The sequence below is a fragment of the Botrytis cinerea genome, chromosome 11, assembly GCF_000143535.2.
Source record: "Botrytis cinerea B05.10 chromosome 11, complete sequence".
Lineage (NCBI taxonomy): Eukaryota > Fungi > Ascomycota > Leotiomycetes > Helotiales > Sclerotiniaceae > Botrytis > Botrytis cinerea.
The window spans coordinates 896,357-910,672 of NC_037320.1; the positions used below are offsets into that span (position 1 = coordinate 896,357).

Sequence of the window (14,316 nt, forward strand, 5' to 3'; positions counted from 1 at the left end):
GATTTTGATATCAAAGCCACCAATACTGCAATATTGAATCCCCGGATCTCGACATCCTTTCAATCATGAGTCGAACTCTTTCACGGCGAGTTCTGGCTCAATCGCCCTTCGCCTCCGTTTCCGAATCTGCGAGTATCACTCGAACATTACCCCTCCAATGTTTGCGACCATTTTCAAGCACGCCAAATCAGAAAGCCGAGGGCGACAAGAATCCTCTTCCCGAATATGTACCTCACAATCACTCAACCTTGAAGACCGGTGGAAGCGCTGGTCTTATAGCTAGAGCTAAGACTGCCAGATCCTCTTCGCTGAATCCAAAGGCTACCAGATCGGCAGCAGCAGGAGGAAATTTAGGCATAACGAGTGTCTTCAAAGACATGATGATGCTAAACAAACAAGAAAGAAAACGACCAGGCTTACTGGATACGACAGTACCTTCGGATGGAAACTTGATTGGGGAACGAATTGTTGAGGAAGAACCACATCACTTTCACGTTTATGCTACAAGACATAATACCCATATCACACTCACAAGACCAAATCGGGAACCGATCATCTCATTATCTTGTGGAAATATTGGATTTAGACATTCGGGAAGGAAACACTATGATTCCGCTTTCCAATTGGCTTCATTGGTGATGACGCAGATACATGAAAGAGCTATTGGTCGTGATATTCACAAGTTGGAGTTGGTTCTGAGAGGATTTGGCGCGGGAAGAGAGGCTGTTACCAAGGCTCTTTTGGGTACGGAAGGTAGATGGTTGAGAGGAAAGGTCGTCAAAGTCACGGATGCTACAAGATTGAAGTTTGGTGGCACGAGAAGTAAGAAACCCAGAAGATTGGGTTAAATGGAATTATGGTGGAAAAAAGACCGCTGTGCATAATTGCAATATGATATGTAAATCTGTACAATAGAAGAATCATAGCATCATAAAATGGTATCATAAAATGAACGCTTAGCGCCGGCCCTTCCTATCCTTCCTTGTCCTTTGCCGAAAACGCCTGTACCCATATATCCTTCCACTCCAAGTGCAATTTATCTCCTGGCCGTAGGTGCCCTCTCTGAAAGGGGGACCACTCTGCCTGACGTGTCTCTGACATCTTTTCCCTTCCCTTTTATGGCCTGAAAGTCCTCGTCACAACTCCATTCTGTCTCATCGCCCAAATCTGGTCGCCCATCATCCATACTGTGTCTTGCGCTGCCCAGCAGAGCCTGCTCATCATGGTATTCATCAACAAGATCCCCATCTGCAGTTTCGTAGTCTGGTGGTGTAATCCATTGTTTGGGAACCATGCAAGGTAATGCGACTCCAATACTGGCAGCTCTATTCAACCATGATGGCCCAGACTGACCAGTAAGTCTCTCGCACATGTATGCTGTAAAGTGATTGCAATTTCTTGTGAGGAGATTATACGATGTTCCTTGGAAGATTAATGAAGCCTCCTTGATAACAGCATCGATTTCAGCTTGAGGGGAAAAGGTGAATCCTTGGACAATCTCGCATCTGAAGGTTCCTCCAGGTGGTTCTAGTCTTGGAGTTTGCCAATACACGCCTGTGTTTCCCTTTTTATCGTGTCCCCCAAATGCGTATTCTCTGCCATTTATAACGATCCCACTGTGAAGTAAGGACGTGCCAAAACTCCAAAGGATTGAAGAAAGTTTGCCTGCCTAATCGCGAAATCCGTGTCAGCAACTATCAAACCGAGAACTCATCGCACGACAACTTACAGGAAGAAGATCGTAAACATTGATGACGATTTCAGTCTTGTGAAGAGAAAGCGTCGATCTGTGGCTTGAAGAGGAAATTCTAGAGCTCTTCTTGCTAGAAGCAGAAGACATAGTTGTTCAGGTTGAAGAAGACGAATGGAATCAAGAAACTTGATGGTTGGAGAAGTCAAGACTCAAGAGATGGTATATGCAGAAGATAAATTGAATTGGCTTTGTGCGACAAGGAATGTAAGTACTTATTCCGTATCCCCTATTTGCTTCCTTGTCTCGAAAATGAATCAGATTTGGATTCAGATTCAGATCAAAATTATGGCATTCATTATCGAGATTAAGTCAAGTTAAAGGTTTACCTGACTGTCGGGGTGACACTTGTATCTACTAGGTATATCATCATAGGTCTAGCCATCCGTTCGCGTAACGATTGGAGAGGCTCCACTATCTGAGTCAAGAGCCAATCAAAAGATCATCTCCGCTGGCTTGCTCCACTTTTGAACGGCGAAATCTGATCCCGATCAATCCACCCAGTCACATGATCACATTCATCCTCACCCCTCATTTATTGGGCAATCTTCCAGAGCGCGCACACACAAGAAACTTCAAACGAAATAATTTTCGAGTAATTCGATTCGTCCCTTCTCCTCCATACAAATTTCCCTTTTCGCGGTCCGCACAAGGCTGGCTGCATTCATCCCACCATCACGACGTCTCTCTTACCTCTTCAACGTATCTCTCTTTCTTATCAACCCACTTTGTTCACCACAGCAGCAAGTCCTGCTTCCACAAACAAGTACAACAAGAGCCTACTTTACTGTACGGTTCTATTCATAAATCAAAAGAGATCTTACGCAAAAAAGAAGAGCAGAATGCCTCCAAAGAAAGTCGTCGAAGAGAAGAAGGCGTTACTAGGTCGACCTGGTAACAACTTGAAGAGTGGAATTGTATTTCTCTCTTCGTTTGAGTTGTCTGAGACATGAACTGATTTTAAAAATAGGTCGGTCTTGCCAATGTCGGCAAGTCAACACTCTTTCAAGCTATTACCAAGTGCTCCCTTGGTAACCCCGCAGTAAGTTTCAGAGCCCCGAGTTGATCATATGTATCAACGCTCACAAAATCAAGAACTTCCCATTCGCAACCATCGATCCTGAAGAATCTCGAGTTATTGTTCCTGATGACAGATACGACTGGCTTTGCGAAAAGTACAACCCTAAGTCCAGAGTGCCAGCACATCTTACAATTTACGATATCGCCGGATTGACTCGAGGTGCATCAAAGGGTGAAGGTCTTGGAAATGCTTTCTTGTCGCATATCCGTGCCGTCGATGCTATCTTTCAAGTTGTTCGTTGTTTCGATGATGCCGAGATTATTCACATTGAGGGAGATGTTGATCCTGTCCGCGATTTGACTATTATCAGTGATGAACTCCGTATCAAGGATATCGAGTTTGTTGAGAAGGCACTCGAGGCTCAGAAGAAATTGACCAGAAGGGGTGGTCAATCACTTGAGATGAAGAAGCTCAGAGAAGAGGAGGCCACTATCGAAAAGGTTTTGGCTATGCTCAATGATGGAAAGGATGTCCGAAAGGGTAACTGGTCACCGAAAGAGGTATGTGCTCAAATTTCTTCTATATTTCCATAAATCCTTAAATGATGACAAAGGGCCATGAGGCCTGAATAATCCCAGCTCGTCGAGTACCTCGCATTAAATGCAGAGTGTGTTCTGAGATAAGAAACCCGTTCTGATCCTTCGATACTCCACCACTATAATGAATGATACATAAAAGTATATACTCACTTCAATTCTTACAGATCGAGTGCATCAACCCTCTCTTTCTTTTGACTGCCAAACCAGTCGTTTACCTCATTAACTTGAGCGAGAAGGACTATATCAGAAAGAAGAACAAGCATTTGGCAAAAGTTATGGAATGGATCAAGGAGCACGCAGCTGGTGATCCAATCATGCCAATCTCCATCTGCCTCGAAGAGAGATTGACTCAATTTGCGACTGAAGAAGAAGCTAAGGAGGAACTCAAGACTTTGGGTGTTGAATCCGCTTTACCTAAGATTATTACCGCCATGAGAAAAGTTTTAGACCTCGGAAGTTTCTTTACTACAGGTACTGATGAAGTCCGTCAGTGGACTATCAGAAATGGTACCAAAGCTCCACAAGCTGCAGGTGTCATTCACGGTGACTTCGAAAAGACTTTCATTCAAGCTATCGTATATAACTTTAACGTCCTTAAGGAATTTAATGGAGATGAAGCTGAGATTAAGGCCAAGGGAAAGGTCATGACTAAAGGCAAAGATTATGTTGTCGAAGATGGAGGTAAGGATACTGGATCCAATTCTGATTTTGAATCATTGCTGACCTTGTGCAGATATCTTATTGATCAAGGCCGGTGCTGCAAAGGGCTAGATATACCATATCAAAATATCAATCCAATGAAGTTATGCCATTTTTTCATTCTAGCCTCCCTTGTTGCAAGCATGTGAAACCATATTGCCTTTCCTCGGCTTCAAAATAGGATAGCTGTGATACTTTACTTGCCACCAGACAATAGCCTGATAATATCACTCAAAACCATGGATCCAAATTGCTATTCGGCCGCGCCATTATTGACAGACTACCTCGCAGAACTTTACGGCACTAGCTTACTACTATTCGTTTCAAAGGTTCATCATGTCGCAAGTAGCGGTATGTTTGCAAAATACAATGAGTGACTCCGCTCGCAGCATAACTTGACCCTTAGAAAATTGTGACAGCTCATCCTTCCTAGACTGGTTGTCGCTATTTCCCTTCAAAAAAAATTTTCCTATTTTTTTTTATTTTTTTTTTATTTTTTTTATTTTTTTGATAGAGCGAACTTACTCTTGCAGCAAATTATAATGAAGATTGATGCATTAGCTGGCCAACATGTTATAGCCTTGAGGTTCGAAGGCTTTCATGAACCATTCTCTTCTTACTAGAGCTATACTTTAAACAGACTTCCGAGCTTCCGAGCCTCCAAGATAATTGCCAGCCGCAAAAGGTCGGTTAGAGGTTTAGTGTGCACCCGACATAGAAGTCTGCAGTCCTGGTCCTTAACAAGACAACAAAGCTTCAGAATGACAGCTCATCTCGTTTCTGTGGCCTGGTCTGCGAGTATGTGTGGCAACGGACGGGTGTAATGGGAACCCGAGAGAATTCGCTGGCTGAGAGCGTCAATCACTGTAGGTTATCTCTAAATACACATACCGTACAATACCAGCTGACTCACTCTGAGCCATACCCAATTGAATAAAAGCAGGGGACGCTTGGCGGTGTGTGATTGTCAGATTTTGCAAAGTTGAAACGGAAAGAGATTTTTGATTCACTTTTTGATGGAAGCGAGAAAAGCTAGATCTAAGTTGGGTTTAGCTAAAAGTGAGCTAGCTTATATTGCACGGTACATTTAGGACACGGTATGTTTAGTGTTATGCGTGATCGTATTAGCCCGTGTGTATGTGATGAGCAGCATCTGATGTAGCTTGATATTCAGCTTGCGCAACGTAACGTGCCACGGCTATCTTGCTTCAGGTTCCTGTCTATCATTTTAGATATTAGGGTTAGGGTTATCTGCAATTACTGCATTCTTTTGCTGTAGGCTAATGAAAGATCCGAAGTCCCTGGAACAAGTCAATAGTGATCTAAAGCCACAGATGCACAACAAATCCATTCTTGCGACTACTTCAATATGTGAACTCTCATGCGCAATGTATTCCATTAGAGATCGGAGAATACCCGGAAATTGACGTAATTAATCAAATATTGAGTGGGGGCTCACACGATTTTAAGGGAGCTGAATATTGCATCACTTCCATCTATCTCAATCACCTCACCCTCTCAGTTCATATCTATTTCTTTGATCATTGTTAAGCGCCCTAAGATATATCTGTAGTCAAATTCTCGTGCTTTCACCTGATGTTCCGCGAAACTCAATCTAGACTTTGGAGCTACAAAAGTGGATCCCGCTCCCCGTCTCGTCGATCACTGCAGGCTTTTCATGTTCAGCTCTTCTTGACAACACGTTAATTTGCTGATCGGTTCCGTCATTAACCTTCGCCTTAAACATTCTATGCGAACCCTAAAGTCAATCTCTAGAGTGTGTCATCAAGAAGATATAGGTTTAAACCTAAGCACAGCCCATGATTCGATAGATAAAATAGCAGGGGGCCTTTTTACGTGGAAGTAGTACCAAAAGATCTTACTTGGGCAACACAAGCACTCTTTATTAAGTTTCATGCCGTCATGTATGTACCGCTTTTATCACCTTATCATTTGCGATTGGGTCGCTGCTTGGCATCTTGACCTTTAGATATTACTTTATCATCGCATTCTACGTAAGCTCCTGCCTCTAGACCTTGCATTTTTACCACATTCTGCATAAGCTCCTGCCTCTAGACCTTGCATTTTCACCACATTCTGCCTAAGCTCCTGTCTCTAGATCTTGCATTATCACCTCATCCTACATAAGCTCTTCTATCTTCTCACAGACCCCTTCTTGAACACTCACCGATTTGCCTGCGTTTTAGCGACTCCAAAAGTCCATATATCAAGGTCTTCTCCTGCTTTTAGACATTGACTTCAAAGCAAACTCTATTTCAAGATGGAAGCGAAACAGATTTCTCCTACCATGATACCCCAAGCTAGGTCAAGCAATATGTCGCTCGAGGAAAGCCCACGCATCATCCTGCAACCAAGGCCTAGCAACGACCCAAATGACCCTCTCGTGAGTTGAAAGCTTAACCCATCTGCTCATTTCAAGTAGCTAATACCGCCACCTCTATAGAACTGGCCACGATGGAGAAAGAACCTGAATTTTATATTGATTTCCTATTATACCTTGATGGTTTTTGCACTGTAGGTAGCCTGTTTTCACAAAGATATGATGCAGAAGCACTAAAGCAAACAGAATCGATATCGCAACTGTGACCTGGGCGCCAGTGAACGCGGAGCTTGGATTTAGCTACGCTTTACTCAATGACGCTTTCGCTGCTGGAAACGGAGCGCTGTGTATTGGCGGATTTATACTCGTTCCGCTGGCATTGAAGTTTGGACGACGACCAGTTTATATCTTTAGCACTGCGGTTCAATGTGGAATGAGTATATGGTACGCCAAGATGCGGACTATACCGGAGCTCATGTTGATCAATCTGTTAAGTTGCACGGTCGGTGCATTAGCAGAAGTGATGGTCCAGATGACAGTGGCTGACATGTTTTACTTTCATGAACGAGGACTCATGAATTCTATTTACTACTGGTTCATGATCACTGGAGCTACTCTATCACCGTTACCTGGTGGATTCATCACTTCAAACCAAGGCTGGCGCTGGGTGTGGTGGTGGCTGGCTATCTTGCTTGGAGCTGGTCTTATTGTATTCCTTTTCTGCTACGAAGAGACAATGTTTACCCGCCCGACCATCGAAATAGAACAAATCGCCAGCCAGCCACAAAACAAAGAGGCAGCCACAAACAATGACCCAGAGGCACCAAAGAACGCTCCTCAAATTAGCGAGGTGATAATTGATTATTCAATTCCCCAAAAGTCTTATTGGGAAAAATTGGCGTTGTGGTCGAACACATCAATGCCTTTAAGTCAACTTTTCAAGCACACTTACCAGCCTTTCTTGGTCATTTTCACTATACCAGCTGTCTTTTTTATGTCACTTCAATATGGAGTTTTGATTTCCTGCATTGTTCTTCCAGTCACCTCCTTGTCGTCATACATGACACTTCCCCCATATGAATTCAATCCCACCCAAATTGGGTTGATGGGCCTTCCACCTTTCATTGGTGCTAGCTTAGGAACCTTGATTGGTGGCTTCTTGAGTGACTACGTTTCTTTATACCTCGCGAAAAGAAATGGCGGTGTCTTTGAGCCCGAGATGCGTCTTTGGGTTTCTGTCGCTTTCGCACCTTTTATCCCAGCAGGCATCTTCATTTTCGGAATCGGTTTAAACAACGGCGCCAATTGGCTTGTGCCGGCCTTTGGTCTGGGAATTGCTTGCTTCGGAGTTCTTCCAACAAGCAGCGCTGCACTTACATACCTGACGGATGCATACACAGATGTGAGTTTCCTTTTTCCAGTCTCGCACAAGCAATTACTGACAGTATGATTTACAGATCATTGCTGACTCAATTTTGGGCGTGACTTTTGTTCGCAATGCCATCTTGACGATGTTTATTTTTGTTCTTCAGCCCTGGACTGATAGTGTTGGATTGACATGGGTCTATGTGACATTTGGGCTCATAACTACTGTGATTCTCGGTGGTAATATTGGGTTCATCTACTTCGGGAAGAAATTCAGGGCCAAGACCGCTGCCAGGTACCAAAGTTTTAGTGATCAAAAATCATAACAGACAGAGGTATTGTGTGGTTAGAAGATTCACGGATTTTATGATAAATTCGTGACTGAACTCTAATCATTTGATGGTTTCAATACTTTTTCACGATACCCTTCTGCACTTCATTAAAGAAAGAAAAAATACAGCGCATTTGGTCGCTTACATGTATGACTTTTTGTTTTTTTGATTCGTGATTCGTGATTCGTGATTCGTGATTCGTGATTCGTGATTCGTGATTCGTGATTCGTGATTCATGATTCGAAATGGTGTCTGTTTAATTTGACAGTGAATGTCAAAAAGAGTGTAAATCATTGACGTCCTGCGTTTTCCCTCCTGCTGGTGGGGGACTTGTTAGAGTTTCGAAAGTTTAAAGTTATAGAGTTTTAAGTCGCCCACCCTAATTCCTGGCCACCCCTGTTTTGGGCCACCTTCATACACCAAAAATCGCTTTTTTGACCTGTTAATATCTCTATCAAAACAGAACATAATCCTATAAAATTAATTAAAAAAATGAATCTTTATATTGATATTAATGATACATCAAAAAATCAGGGGCTTAAAACCTTAATATAAATTTAAAATGATTTTATTTATATATATATATATATATATATAAGTTTTCAATATATCCTATGTACAAATAAGGAAGTTATAAATGTCATTCTTTTGAGGTTTTGGGTGTGAAAGGGTGGCCCAAAACAGGGGTGGCCAGAAATTAGGGTGGCCGACTTAGAGTGTCGGCCCTCGGGAGATGCAAGCTAATGGTAGACGGTGAAAGGGAGTGTGGGAAGAAGAGCAGCTGAATGAGGGGGTAAAGCCAGCCGAATTAGACTGCAGGAGGCGGAAAAAGCTAGCCGAACCACGCTAAAAGTGACGAATCGTTCAGCACGCACTGACTCACGTATACGAGTATGCTTCAATAAAAAACTTTTTATATTGTACTAACTTATAAAGTTGACTGCATACTTTAATTTATAATAAATAGCCTTCGATAGACATCAATTATTTGTTCAATCGGAAAGCTATTCGTAAAGCTTGAAATTGACAGAGTTCCTGAAAAGGTTAATGCGCTACCTGGAGTAAAGAGACCCAATGAATTAAATCTACGCTGTTAGTTTCGTTCATTTTCGAAACTTTTCTCTATTTCTCGCGTGGTGTGAATCGTGATACATACGTGATGTGGGCCTTTTCTAAAGAGCGAATGTGGAGGGTCACCAGGGGTCTTAGAGTTGCTGACCAAGCAAAAGTTCATCAAAATAGTAACCTTACTAGTTAAGATATTTTCGAAGAAAAATGAGCGTATATACCTTATCTCTCCTCGCTGATAACAGGACTCAGGCTAGTAGAATGCATGTATCATTGACCATTTAGATCGGATTGTACCAAATCAGAATCGGAATATAAAGTGAAAGTAATATCTGCACAGCGCAAGCCCACGTGTTACATCTTTCAATACGACATACAAGTTTTTTATAGAAATCTATAGCATTTTAGAACTTCCTAATAAACCAACCAGTCCATCAATGAATTGTTTGGAGAATATATTTGATTTTGAATACAAGTTGAGTAACACTAATCTGTTTTTGAAAGTATTAGAAAGATTGAAATCTATAAATTTACTTCGAGTCAGACATCAATTTTGAGAAATTTTAGAACATCTAATAACTCAACAGGAGAATTTGGAACTCAGATCTATAATACATTATCATTTAGGATTTTTGATTTATATTAAAAATCAAGTGTGTCTAAAGTTATTAAGTATTCAGAAAAGTAAATATGAATCATACTTAGTTTTCAAACATTAACGATTTTGATTAAGTTAATAAAGATTATACTACTCAAAAACTTGATGGGGAAGTAAACTTATGTGTGACATGTTTCTGTCACCCGTGAGCTCCCCCAAAGACCTCATAAATACTTGTCGAAGACATCTCCTCATACTTCGTGGGAGGCATAATTCTTATGATATTGGATTATTGAGGGGCTCATACACTCAAGGTTTTGTAATATATAGATTCTGTCACCCATATATAGCTGATTGATATTTTTTGGTTGAATACATTATGATTCACCTAGCACTAGGGGTGAATTTACTATACCAATCAGGTGAATTTGCAGATATAAGGTGCGCTATTGACCCCTGGTAAAATAAAAATGCTTCAGGTGAATACTGAAGATTTAAATTACCGATCATCGAATTGTTCTGCATAGGTACCCAATGTCGCAGAGTCGTCACACTGCTGCACAAACGATAACATTCAGTGACCGAATTGGAGTTATGCAGGTGCGACGCACCAGAACGGAGGAGAACAACTACGTGGTACATGCACATCACTAAGACAGGTATTTGGCCTGATTCAGGTTGCCATCACACTCATAGTGAGGGCAGTCATAGATACATGTCAGTATACTTAGCAAGGTCACTGACGTATCCCTGATCATGATTGTTGAGACCGGACATAAATAGAGATCTCTTACTCGTCGAAAGAAATCATCATTCATACCATCCATCCTCGTTCAATTCCACCTTCCTAGCCTCTCTATTCAGAATGACTGTCAGTGTCCCAACCCCTTTCCGACGCATTAGTGCCAAGGCACCCGTCGAGGAAATTCTTCAGATGTTTCGCGAAGATGGCGGGATTGTGGTAGAGGATTTCTTCACCCAAGAGCAAATGGCCAACATCAACAAAGAGGTAGACCCTTTACTAGCCAAAATCAAATGTGGCACACACAGAGATGTCGGGGAGGAGGAATGGATTACCCAATTCCACGGTTCCAATACTCGTCGACTCAGCAACCTACCTACCATTAGCAAAACCTTCCGTGAGGAAGTTCTCAACTACGACCTGTTGCACCAAATTTGCGAGGCTATCTTCCGCAAGGAATCTGGCGACTACTGGATGTGCACAGCACAGGTAATCGAAATTGGCCCTCAAAGCAAAGCTCAAGAGTTACATCGTGACACAGCCGAGTTTCCTGGATTGACCAAATTGGGTCCTCGGATGGACGAGATACAAATCAGTTTCTTCACCGCGTTGACTGATTTTACAGCGGAAAATGGCGCTACTCGTGGTATCCCTAAGAGCCACTTGATGGAGGACTATGAGGATTGGGGCCGAGAGGAGGATGCCGTTCCCGCCGTCATGAAGACTGGGGATGTGTTCTTCTTCACAGGCAGGCTTTGCCACGGTGGTGGTGAAAATCGTACCGAGGACTTTTGGCGACGCGGAATTTCCTTATGCTTCCAAGCTAGCTATCTTACGCCAGAGGAATGCTATCCGCTTATGATTCCTCGTGATGTTATAGAGAGCATGACGCCACTGGCGCAGAAAATGTGTGCCTGGCGCTCCCAGTATCCTACACTGGGAGGTGGATTGTGGCAACACAATTACACCGAGGTTGCCGACCAGATTGGATTGAAGTCGAATCAACCATTGAAGCTATGAGGCGGAAGGGTATAAGCGCAACAATAGTTGTAATATTTGATAGGTTATTGGATGCATATTGCATACGTACGGCTGCATGCATATGCATTGTACTGCTTCAAATTCGATCTTGACTACATTGCTGGCCTTTTTCGCTATGAAATGTATTTAACGCAATTAGTAAAATGATACAACTTGTATTAGTTTGAGACCGAATCAACTCCATAGTCTGCATTTGACAATGCAGTTCTTACATCTAAGCCCGCAATCCGTACATAAACGCTAACATCTGTCAATGCGAGTAACCGGTCAGAGATAAATATGTAGCAAGATTCCTCGAAGGCAAGTCAAAAGGCAGAAAAATAAATCCATCTCATTTCACCCCAACTCCACTAGCATTGCACACTGTTATCCTCTATACGAAACATGGCCGTAATCACAAACAAACCACCAGACTATGACATTATCATTGTAGGGGCTGGTTTTGCTGGGGTAACTCTTCTCTATCATCTCCGGAAACAGGGTCACCGATGTCTTGTGTTAGAAGCAGCATCAGATATAGGAGGGACGTGGTTTTGGAACCGATACCCTGGTGCACGAGTCGACACAGAAGCTCCGTTCTATGCTTTATCAATTCCTGAAATCTGGAACAACTGGAAGTGGAGTGAGAAGTTCCCATCGCAGCCCGAACTGCGACGATATTTTGCATACCTTGACAAGGTATTGGGGTTGAAAGAAGACATCCAATTCAACACTCGGGTCACGCACGGCCAGTTTCGGGGGGATAGATGGCATACGACGACTGAAAACGGCAGTCAATTTACCAGTCAATTTTTGATTGCTTGTCCAGGACCCGGAACAGTACCACACATCCCCTCTTTCCCTGGACTTGAGTTGTTTCAAGGGACAGTGGCTCACTCCTACCAGTGGCCAGAGGAGGGGTTTGAACTGAAGGGAAAACGAGCCGCGGTCATCGGCACAGGGGCCTCCGGGTTGCAGATAGTGCAAGACTGGGCTAAACGAGCAGATCATCTTACAGTGTTCCAACGCACCCCCAACACAGCCCTACCTATGCACGGGGAAGGCTGGCTCCAAGATCCAAAAATGACTCACGAAGAATTCTGCCACTATCGCCGTACGCATCTTAGCGGCGTGAACTATCAATTCGCGCCAACCAACACATTTGACACAGTGGATCCGGCTGAGCGACAAGCGTTCCGTGAACATCTATGGAAGACTGGAGGATTTCCTTACGTCTACGGTAACTATAAGGACGTAATGATCAATCGTGCCGCAAACCGGGAGATGTACGACTTTTGGGCTCAAAAGGTTCGTTCACGTATTGAGGATCCACGTAAACGTGATCTCCTGGCTCCTCTTGAGCCTTTCCATCCTATGGGTGCGAAAAGACCTACCTGTGAACTTGACTACTACGACCAATTCAATCGGTCTAATGTTGACCTAGTGGACCTACGATCCACGTCTATCGGCTCCTTCCAGTCGGATGGCCTCACCACCACAGATGGTCAATTCTACCCTCTTGATATCGTTGCCCTGGCCACGGGCTTTGATATGATTACTGGCGGACTCACTCATATGGGGCTTCATAGTGTCGAAGGTAAGTCCTTGAAGGACGAGTGGAAGTCAGGCGTAAAGACGTATCTTGGAATGACCATCAACGGATATCCCAATCTGTTTTTCCTGGCAGGGCCTCAGGGCCCATTATCCTTTTCGAGTGGACCTATCGGAATCGAGGTGCAGTGTGGGCTTATCTGTGATGCAATCAAACAGCTACTGGCACAAGGAAACACTGTTGTTGAGCCCACTGTCGCTGCCCAGGAAACTTGGAGTCAACAAGTAAAGTCTCAATTCGATGGAACGTTGTTCCTCGATTCTCCAGACTCGTGGTTTTTGGGTGGAAATATTCCGGGAAAGAAACGCGAGTTACTTACCTATGCTGCTGGATTACCTCAGTATCAGAAAGACTGTGAGAAGGCATTCAATTGTTGGGATGGATTCGTATGCAAGTAGTCATCGTCACCCGGGCCATACTTAATTGGTTCCGTTGCCTATGCCATCACTAATGTCAATATGTCTTCTTCAAGTACAGGTCAAATAAGATAAAATAAGAACATAAATCCATCCCTTCGTCTTCACTAGAGTGATCCTTATAACCGTCTTTAATCACCCCCTTCTCCTATATCTTTGAGACCATATCTTGTGCCGAATTTGGTGATACTACACTTTTGACTTAATCTTTGTAAATCTCGGTCTGAATGGCGATGCTAAATTTATCTTTTTATCTTTTTGATAACTTCTATCTTGTCATATTCAGACTGAAGGGTATTAGATTGATTCGAAGCTGGCTAGAACCATTCATTGAAAATCCGTCTCGGGGAGGTTGGCGTCCAAACATCTCTTTCGGGATATGACAGCACTTACGTAGAGGAAAGTGATATAGTTACTGAACCAGGCAGTATGATGGCAAATATCATTCCATATTGATTGTAACCAGCAAGCAGAAAGAATCAAGGAAGAAGTAGCCACCACGCGGTGAATTTTAGATCTGGTACTAAACGTAGTACAGACCTCTTTGCTCGAGATTTTCTTTTTAAGATTGGCCAATCAGAGTTCTTGAAGAGACGTAAACGCTCAACAAGACGATATTCGATATCAAATCAAAAAATGGCCACCAAGACTTGGATATTAATGCGAACATCAGAAAGCCCTTGATATCTTACAACTTCGAACTTGTAGCGAGATTGGTTCGAAAACAGACTGCCAATCAGTATCTCAGCGTCT

At 43.0% G+C, this 14,316-nt stretch overlaps 6 protein-coding genes across 6 annotated transcripts; 5 read left to right on the forward strand and 1 right to left on the reverse strand.

Moving 5' to 3' along the window:
- Positions 1 to 923, forward strand: BCIN_11g02590 (hypothetical protein). Its single transcript, XM_001556708.2, has one exon. The coding sequence runs from the start codon at positions 66 to 68 to the stop codon at positions 846 to 848; it is 783 nt and encodes a 260-aa protein (XP_001556758.1). The 5' UTR covers positions 1 to 65; the 3' UTR covers positions 849 to 923.
- A 113-nt stretch (positions 924 to 1,036) lies between these two features.
- BCIN_11g02600 (hypothetical protein) lies at positions 1,037 to 2,086 on the reverse strand (the record flags this gene model as incomplete). Its single annotated transcript, XM_024695904.1, has 2 exons — positions 1,730 to 2,086; positions 1,037 to 1,669 (listed from the first exon to the last, which is right to left on the reverse strand). Exons 1-2 carry the CDS (start codon positions 1,838 to 1,840, stop codon positions 1,037 to 1,039), a joined length of 744 nt encoding a protein of 247 aa, XP_024551706.1. The 5' UTR covers positions 1,841 to 2,086.
- A 305-nt stretch (positions 2,087 to 2,391) lies between these two features.
- On the forward strand, positions 2,392 to 4,181 carry BCIN_11g02610 (hypothetical protein). The gene is made up of 5 exons (XM_024695905.1): positions 2,392 to 2,667; positions 2,721 to 2,792; positions 2,846 to 3,331; positions 3,535 to 4,051; positions 4,104 to 4,181. The coding sequence occupies exons 1-5, from the start codon at positions 2,593 to 2,595 to the stop codon at positions 4,139 to 4,141; spliced, it is 1,188 nt and encodes a 395-aa protein (XP_024551707.1). The 5' UTR covers positions 2,392 to 2,592; the 3' UTR covers positions 4,142 to 4,181.
- Positions 4,182 to 6,258: 2,077 nt separating this feature from the next.
- On the forward strand, positions 6,259 to 8,209 carry Bchol1. Its single transcript, XM_001556711.2, has 4 exons — positions 6,259 to 6,473; positions 6,534 to 6,604; positions 6,657 to 7,812; positions 7,868 to 8,209. Exons 1-4 carry the CDS (start codon positions 6,351 to 6,353, stop codon positions 8,099 to 8,101), a joined length of 1,584 nt encoding a protein of 527 aa, XP_001556761.2. The 5' UTR covers positions 6,259 to 6,350; the 3' UTR covers positions 8,102 to 8,209.
- Positions 8,210 to 10,538: 2,329 nt separating this feature from the next.
- On the forward strand, positions 10,539 to 11,781 carry BCIN_11g02630 (hypothetical protein). The gene has a single exon (XM_001556712.2). It carries the CDS (start codon positions 10,639 to 10,641, stop codon positions 11,533 to 11,535), a length of 897 nt encoding a protein of 298 aa, XP_001556762.1. The 5' UTR covers positions 10,539 to 10,638; the 3' UTR covers positions 11,536 to 11,781.
- A 90-nt stretch (positions 11,782 to 11,871) lies between these two features.
- BCIN_11g02640 (hypothetical protein) lies at positions 11,872 to 13,656 on the forward strand. Its single transcript, XM_001556713.2, has one exon. The coding sequence runs from the start codon at positions 11,941 to 11,943 to the stop codon at positions 13,543 to 13,545; it is 1,605 nt and encodes a 534-aa protein (XP_001556763.1). The 5' UTR covers positions 11,872 to 11,940; the 3' UTR covers positions 13,546 to 13,656.
- Positions 13,657 to 14,316: the final 660 nt, after the last annotated feature.

Coding starts and splice junctions, on each gene's coding strand:
- BCIN_11g02590 (XM_001556708.2), top strand. CDS start 66: ATGAGTCGAACTCTTTCACGGCGAGTTCTGGCTCAATCGCCCTTCGCC.
- BCIN_11g02610 (XM_024695905.1), top strand. CDS start 2,593: ATGCCTCCAAAGAAAGTCGTCGAAGAGAAGAAGGCGTTACTAGGTCGA. Junction 2,668..2,720: donor ACAACTTGAAGAGTGGAATT/GTATTTCTCTCT, acceptor TTTTAAAAATAG/GTCGGTCTTGCCAATGTCGG. Junction 3,332..3,534: donor GTAACTGGTCACCGAAAGAG/GTATGTGCTCAA, acceptor CAATTCTTACAG/ATCGAGTGCATCAACCCTCT.
- Bchol1 (XM_001556711.2), top strand. CDS start 6,351: ATGGAAGCGAAACAGATTTCTCCTACCATGATACCCCAAGCTAGGTCA. Junction 6,474..6,533: donor ACGACCCAAATGACCCTCTC/GTGAGTTGAAAG, acceptor CCACCTCTATAG/AACTGGCCACGATGGAGAAA. Junction 7,813..7,867: donor TGACGGATGCATACACAGAT/GTGAGTTTCCTT, acceptor TATGATTTACAG/ATCATTGCTGACTCAATTTT.
- BCIN_11g02630 (XM_001556712.2), top strand. CDS start 10,639: ATGACTGTCAGTGTCCCAACCCCTTTCCGACGCATTAGTGCCAAGGCA.
- BCIN_11g02640 (XM_001556713.2), top strand. CDS start 11,941: ATGGCCGTAATCACAAACAAACCACCAGACTATGACATTATCATTGTA.